The sequence below is a fragment of the Helobdella robusta genome, assembly GCF_000326865.2.
Source record: "Helobdella robusta unplaced genomic scaffold HELROscaffold_1, whole genome shotgun sequence".
Classification (NCBI taxonomy): Eukaryota; Metazoa; Annelida; class Clitellata; order Rhynchobdellida; family Glossiphoniidae; genus Helobdella; species Helobdella robusta.
In genome coordinates this window covers 1,183,014-1,191,565 of record NW_008703570.1, presented here as the reverse complement: position 1 = coordinate 1,191,565, position 8,552 = coordinate 1,183,014, and the positions used below count along the sequence as shown (strand labels likewise).

The following is an 8,552-nucleotide window of genomic DNA, read 5'->3' as shown; positions in this document are numbered from 1 at the left end:
CATGTCGTCTGCTACCGCATGATCTGCAGCCATGCTGCCAAAACTGCATCTAACATAGCGTGCACCGCAAATTATTTCACTATTTTAACGCCCAAGGTACTCTGCTATTATGTGGTCTGCTAAATCGGAAAATTGTACTCGGAGTCGGATATTTTTGAAGGGCCGGAGTTGGAGTCGGATTCGGATTCGGATATTTTTCATCCGACTCCGACACACTTATTATAACAGTATCAGGTAAATGAATTTAATACTTTTGAAAAAATGTTGAGGATATTCAAAAATAAACTTTTGCTTTCATTTATCGCTCTGGTCAATTGTATTTTTCAAGTTTTATAAAAATATTTATTAGTGTAAATATTTTGTTGAAGGTGGTTGATGAAACAATTAGTTCAATAGCAGTGACGTAAATCTGTGAAATATTTAACAACTAAGCAATGTGAAAACAACATATCGGTAGATGGAACCAACGAGTATGTTTCTGAATCTTGAAATGCGAACGACCAGATTTTTTCATAAGTATCGCCGTCCAAAGCCAAAACAGTTGAGTTGAAATCGCAGAAGACTATGTCCTCAATAAGATCGCCATTCAAATCAATCATGATAGGTGGTGTCATAATTCCTTTGTGTTTTGCTACATAAATCTGTTTTGCCTTTTGAAATGCAAATTCAATTTAACTTATAATAAGATTTATTTTTAAATTTTGAAACATTGTTCCAAAAAAATGGAAATTCCTAGTATTTTTTAACAATTTAATGACAACGTCTTATATTCATTATTTATAATACTGTTTATGACCAATTGTAATGTAAGCCAAAATAAAAGATAAAATTTCTAATTTCAGCAATTGTTTCAATTTAACAATATAATTTTTATATTTGGTTGAAACAAACAAATATTAGATGTGATTGCAAAGTGCTTTTCAAAAGGTGGGTGGATGACCGATGTTTTTGACACAATCGCATTCTAAATCAATCATGATTCATTGAGTTCAGTGGGGAGGATTCTATGGTGGGATGCAGACATACATCCCTTGCCAGACCATGAAAGAAGAAAATATCGATGATTTCGTGTAAATTTTACTAATAAAGTAAAAGGAAACAAGCAAAAAGTCATTATAAAGTCATTATAAAAGTCATTAATGTCATCAATTTAGAATTTTGAAAATCATCCAGCGTTGTAAATTTTAAATTTTTTTATTTTTTTTTCTGAAAATATTATTTTAAGATTGTGTTTTTGTATAACAATATGCATTCAACTTTGATACTGAAAATAAATGCTAATAAAATCGTAGAATTTTCTTTAATTATGGTTTAAAACATAAATGTAAATTAACTTATTAAAACAATTTCATTGACTGATTTTAAATGCTTTTAAATCACTTTTCCTTTACTAGTGATATTGAAGTAAAATTATGATGCAAAGGTTGACAATATTTTTCTGGAAGTCAGAACCCGGAGTCGAAGTTGAAAGTCGGAATTTTCTAAGAGGCCGGAGTTGGAGTCGGATATTTTTTATCTGACTATGATTAAAATAATGGTGATTTTGTTTATTTACAGTGCAATTCATATATGAGATTTTATTACAAACCTGGGAAACATTTTTGGTGAGCAGATCTTTGATGGACAAAATCCACAAAGAACCGTGCTGAGTTTCACCGCCGGTTCCAAAAATTAACTTTTGATTATTTTTAAAAGTTTGCAATATCGGAGAATAATAACTTTCTTTCTGGTCTGGAACAGTTGTTTCAATAAGTACTACTCCAGATCTGCCGCTCAGTACAACTATCTTTCCAGAAATCCTATTTGAATCTTTGAAGAGTAAATTTATTTTTTAGTTTATCTTACAGTAATAATATTTAAATTTCCAAATGTAGTATTAAAAATTAGTATTAAATTTTATATGATTTTTTCCCTTTTGTTAACTAGTAATCGTACTGTATCAAATTGGATTTGTTTTATAACGGTTGGTATTTGGATATATGTATAGGTGACGTGTACATAAATTGTTGGATGATAAAAAAAGAGAAATTGAATTGCGGTGGTCATTTGATGAATTGATGTATCAAAACAGGTTCTTGTGAATGTGCTTTTAAAAACTTGTTTTTTTTTTTATTTATGTTTCCGTGTCGTGGTTTAGGTATTCGAAAATATAATTTTGCACTGAAATGTAAATATATGCGTATCCAGGAGGAAATGTCCAAAAACTGAAATCTTACACGGCTTGTATACTTTTTAGAAAATAAACTCCCACCCCCAGAAATAAAGTGAAACGCACAGGATGCTGGTTTATGAAGAAGACAAGAAGTAAAACTAGTGAAATTTAAAACTTATGAGTAGGCGTGTATTTTTGAAAGTTTAAAAACCTTCAAAATATCTTAGCTTTGTCCATGAATAAAAATATTCGAACTTATAAATGGTCCCATATCCCAAATAGCTTAAAAACCTTCTCACGTCAAATCCGACCCTGTTATATGGTGTCGTTTGTGTGGTAACAGTACATCCCATGTACAATGCGTTTTAATCTGTTCGAGTTTATATGCACCAAAAATAATGTTTTCAGTTTTCGCCTTTTTGTAATCATGCTTCTGAAACAACTGTTTGTAAATGACTAAGTTTCTTATCTTCTAGCATTGAAACTATGATAAACGTTTGTATTTGATTTTATATCTTTTTTTGAAACTGTTGAATCCTTCTTTTGGTATGACAATCATACATTTTAAAAAAATGCTTGTTTAAAATTTTTAGAAGATGTGCGAACTTATTCATTGCGGTCATATACATCAGTTCAGTTTTGCACACGTATTTCCGTGATGCCAAGTAGACTTATTTGTTTTGAATGTCGTTGATTCCATCATCTTTTTGGCAAATTAATAGTAATATTTAATAATTATTATATCATTGGAATGTTAAAAACTGTAGAATTGTTAATTTTTCATTGGCCATTATTAGCATTATGTCATCTATACTACGTTTTATGAAATGATGCGGTAACCTTTAAATGCAAGAGGGTTTCCTCCGTGAATGTTAACCAAATCGTCCACAAAATCGCCATCGATGTCGCCGATGAACTGAGCCGTGTAAAGGTTCATTCTCTCGTCTCTAGATAATGAATTAGTAAATGTCCACAACGATTCTCCGTTCACTAAATTTACAGCTTCCAGTGTCTTGCGTTGCGAAAATGTATGGATTTTTGAGTTGTTGAGAACAAATACGTTTGAAAAATTAAAAAAAAGCGAAATAATTACCCCGCTTCTGCCTGCAGCAATGCAGTCATTTACAAAATCACCATTTAAATCCTGGTTACAATTTAAAGAATAAATTTCGTTTGTAAAGAAATGTCTCCACAACTCTTCGCCATTTAATCCGTTGAGAACTATCATCCCACCCAAACAGATATTTTCGTAGTTATAAGATTCTTTACAATCTTCAAAATTAGCCTCCATGTTTTCGGCTTAATAAATAAATTTTATTTTATATTTATATTTTAAATTATTCAATTCAGAAAATTAATACCATTTGCAAAACCAATGACCACGTCTAAAATGTTGTCAAAATTTGCATCGACAAGTCGAATAGCGGATTCAGTTATTAGGTTGGGAAAATTTACTCGCCATTTGGAACTAATGGAAAAATTGAACAAACCATCAGAATTCACTGCAACAAATAAAAATTTAAAATAAATAAAAGTTGTTGTGAGAATGTTCCTTATTTTTCCAGCCATGGCATCTATCGTTAGAATACGATCACGCGAGAGACAATGATGCTATGCATGAAATTATGATGATACGTCGCGTGCTGAAGGCTAACGTTTCACCGCATCTCCCGGGAGTCCAAGGTAAACAATAACATTTCAACAAATTGCTGCTCTTACGAATACAAAATGTTTGTTCGTTCCAAAAATCCATAACGTACAATTTAATTAGAAGTATTTGAAGATGATCGTAAATGTTTGTATTACTTAGAATCAATATTGGCTAACTAGTTTGTAATTGAACGAACCTTCGAAAATCAATAGAAGAGTTTATAAATGATAGTTTTGTAAAACGATGGACACAATTATTTTATGTTATTTTTCGATCTTAGCACATATCCACAATCTAGGTCCCATCAAATATAGGGTATAGAGGAGAGAATAAAGGTGTTTCAGATCTGAAGTATATGACAACGGAAGGTAATTTTACTTTATAAATTATGAGAGAGTTAAACATCATAGCTGTTCAAATTAATAGACTAGATGATGACTTAGTGAGTTAGTGAGGTGATCGATTTATAAAAACTAGTTCTGTAAATGATAAAGTTTTAGTGAGCATTAATATGTTTGAGGTGTCTTGTGATGAAAGTCTTTTTCTGGTATGTAGATTGGGCGACAACTTGATAGTTATGTTTGCGCTGACAAAGGTTGTATGTTGTAGTTCTAATTGGTGGTAGTAGAGAATGGATGACGTACTTTCTTGAACAGCCTTTTAATTATAATGGAACTTAACGCTGACCAGAAAGCATTGTCAATATTATATTATTTTAACGTACTATAACATTATATTAATTGATTTTCTTTTCATTATGTTGATTTTATTGATATGAGCATAAGGACTGTATAATTTTCGCCCACTTTTGTTCATGTTTATAATAATAATAGTTATATAGAACCCAACTCGCATTCAATATTTATCTGCCATCTGATAATGCCTTGTATAAAAAAATACAAACGTATGAACTCAAGATTGCTCTTTCAAACTTCCATCAAGCCAATGTTTAGGTAAAATATTATAGTTATATAAGTTTGTATATATATATATATATATATATATATATATATATATATATATATATATATATATATATATATATATATATATGGTATACTTAACATATGGTTAATCAATACGGTTGCTTGTGGTATATTTTATATATCAACATTATATAATCAAAAATATATATCGATATATATAAATAAAATTATATATATTTATATATTAAAATAACACAAAATAAAATAATAATAATAGAATCCTATATGTAAAATAAATATTATAAAAAAAGTATGAAAACTTTTGCCAAATGGAACCGTGACTAGCTTAACTCGTTCCAAAAAATCTGTTGCAAGCGTTACCGACTATCGCTGAATTGAAAGGCATGTTTTCTGCTGGATTTGTTTCGCGTTTGCTGTACAAATTTGTGTAAGTGTTGTGTTATATGCTATTGTAAGTTACATAATCTGGTTATCGGTAAAATCAGAGATCCGCTGGGGGTGTTAGATGCTTAAAAAACATGAGTGAGGCGTTTGTGTAGCCCCTGATGCCAACCTAACTGCTGATGTTATTCTTTTACAATTTACTTTTTGAGCAAGTGTTGTAGCTTATTAAAGACATTTATATTTATTGAATAAAAAGACATAATTTTTGGTCTTTAGCTAGCGGATCATTTAACATGTCAGGATAAGACCTTCATCACCAGACTCATTAAAATTTAAATATATTAGCAATCAATAAAACTTTATCATTATTTACACAATTTAGTTTTTTTTCTTATAGATCACTTAACTAGCTCACTAAGTCATTGATTAACCAGTCTATTAATAAATTATTGTATTTATTTGTCTTTTAAAACCGTTACTTTATTTTATTTTCCATACTTTTCATGCTTAATCATTTCTTTCTCCATTTATTTTTCATTATCATTTTATTTTATACTATTGCCTTGGATGCTGTAACAGTTTCTGCGTTTGTCAGATTCTGATCTTTTAAAAAATAAAAAAAAATTTAAAGCCCTATTGATGGTTTATGAATTTTCTTCATGATGACATTTTTCCATTCTGCTCATTGCTACTATTTTTTCATAGATTAAAAAATTAAACACAATTGTTTGCTTTGCAGGTCTTCGGTTATCTATTTGATCCATGTCTTTTTTGGCACGGATCATTTAATTTTTCAGTGGTTTGCGCGGACCCATAATTAGAATAAATATAACGACCTTCACTCACTTTTAACGGTCAAACAAAGAGCGTACCTTCGGAGGGGATTTGGAGGGTGATTTTTTTATCGTTCGAGTCAAAAGTTATGATTGTATATTTAATAATTTCTGAATATTGCTTTTATTTAAAATGTTAAAATTTTAATTTTTTAAAAATTGTTATTCAATGTGGTAATTAATTACTTTTATTTGATATAAATTAAAAAAAATTAAATCGACATTACTGAAAATATTTAAAAGTTGAAAAAATTGAGGTTCTTTGCATATCCCTGTTTCAACCCATAAGAAAATGTTGTATATTGATAAATAGGACCTCCCCTTGGCACGGTGCTACTCGGGATTTGTTATACAGAGATATATATAATTATATATATCTGATTAATACTTGTATAATTAATTTTTTTTTTAATTTAGACAAACAGGCAATCAAGAATAAATAAATTATTCTGATTACTTTTGCTTAACAGTTTGTTTAATTAAGTAGGCATGAATTTTTCCAATTTGATTTAAATGAAGCAAATTAAACTATTTATTAAATTAGCATAGATTCACATGCAATACATGATCAAATAAATATCAAATGAATTAACTAATTAACCCATTGGCATTTAACAAGAAACATAATACTTGTTAACAAATGACAACTTATAAAATTAATAGCTATTCATGTTAAATATAATGATTGAACAAAATAAATTAATCATACAGTAGGTTTTAAAGTTTTTATAGGCACTGCTCCAACCTCTGCCATTTTGTTTTATCCCCTAGATATTGAAACAATGTGGCTTTTTCTATCTTAATGGTTTCAAAAAACATTGCTATTTCGTATTTGTTGTTGTGGATTGATGCAAACAGGACAAACAAAATTGGACAATTTAGATAAAGTACCAATTATTTTTAAACAACGTTTGACACCACTGGTTGCACTGCTGACACTTGATTGAATTGTTACCTACACCTTCTTTACAACTGAACAGGGTCATCGTCCAGTAGCTGTGTAGCATATATTAGATTCCAAATGTCACCAGTGCGTATTGGTTTTGTGATTTCTTCAATCACAGTTATAAATAACAGTGGACTGAGAATCGAGCCTTGGTGAACTCCAACGCCGATGTCAAATGCATCTGTGTTTCCAACCATTGTGCTGATGAGAGCCTTAGTATTCGTATGCATTTCCATCACAAGTCGAACAAGATATTCTGGAATGAGTTGCCGACGTAGACTCCATCTGATTGCTTCACGGGGAACTCGATCAAATGCTTTTTCAAGGTCTACAAAAATGTGTGATAGTTGTTGATGCTTTGCGAGGTACTTCTCTTGCAGTTGCCGAAGGATGTGAATTGCATCAATTGTTGATTTCCCTGCTAGGAAACCAAATATGATGAACAGTTCAATGGATCACCTTTGTCTTTGTATAGCGGAACTGTCATGCTATAGTTCCATTCAGTCGGCATTGAGCAATTTCTCCACACTTCACGGCAAAGTTGTAGTAACGTTTGGATACCTGCAGTACCAGATGCTTTGATAATGTCATTTGTGAGTCCAGAGGGCCCTGCTGCCTTTCCATCCTTCATAACTTTGATTTTTGCCATTGCTTGTATGCAGCTTTTTTTTCAGCTATTGCTTTTTGCACACTGTCATTCTACCACCAAGTGTCCCGTTCATGCTGACGTTTTGTACCAGTTTTCCCACAAAATGTAGTTGCAGCGTTTATCAAAACAGTTTTGTATGTACTCTAATCTGTACTGGCTTGCGATTGGTGGTCTAACTGTGTGACGACAATCTGTTGAAATTTTTCTCTGTTGAAATCTGTTGAAATTTTTCTCGATGAATATTGCTTTTCAGCTTCCACGTTTTGATTCTCCGAGGCATTTGTTTAGACTTATGTTGTGACAGTTCGACAACCAGGTCCACCACAAGGAGTCTATGTTGGGCGACACATGATTTGCCAGGTATAACTTTGACATTTTTGAATAGCCTTCGGTGTTGTTGCTTGAAAGCGAAGAAATCAATTTGCGTGGCTGATAGTCCACTTTTGTATGTTATAAGATGTTCCAACCTCTTTCTAAAGTATGTGTTCAGTAAACAAAACCCGTGACTTTCAGCAAACTCAAGGATGCGGTTGCCATCTTCATTCTGTTCTCCATAGCCAAAACATTGTCAAAACCATCTGTTTTCTCTCCAACGTGGCCATTGAGATCGCCTCCAATCAGGATTGTTTCAGATTTTGGTATTGTTGAGATGGTGTCAGAGAACGCAGCCCAGAAGTCATTTTTTATCTCTTCTAATTTGCCTGTCTGTGGTGCGTAGGCATAAAAAATAGTCATTGTTTGTTTTTCTAGGCGAATCTTGATCCACATGAGACGTGAATTAATCCTTTTAATATCCAGTACTTCTTGGGCTAGCGGTTCTTTGACAAAAATTCCAACACCATTTTTGGCCGTCTTTTGATCATTCCAGAATAGTTTATATTTTTTTTATATTTATTATTGTCTGAGTTGATATGACAGACACTATTCGATTTCCATCGGGTCTCCTGAAGGCAGCAGATGTCAATTCTTCTACGCTCGAGCATTTCTGCG

The 8,552-nt window shown here is 31.6% G+C and overlaps 1 protein-coding gene across 1 annotated transcript; it reads right to left on the bottom strand.

Annotated features, from left to right (window-relative positions):
• Positions 1-389: 389 nt before the first annotated feature.
• HELRODRAFT_158433 (hypothetical protein) lies at positions 390-3,443 on the bottom strand (the record flags this gene model as incomplete). Its single annotated transcript, XM_009010501.1, has 4 exons — positions 390-650; positions 1,589-1,809; positions 2,993-3,164; positions 3,246-3,443. 4 exons carry the CDS (start codon positions 3,441-3,443, stop codon positions 390-392), a joined length of 852 nt encoding a protein of 283 aa, XP_009008749.1.
• Between the last annotated feature and the right edge of the window lie 5,109 nt (positions 3,444-8,552).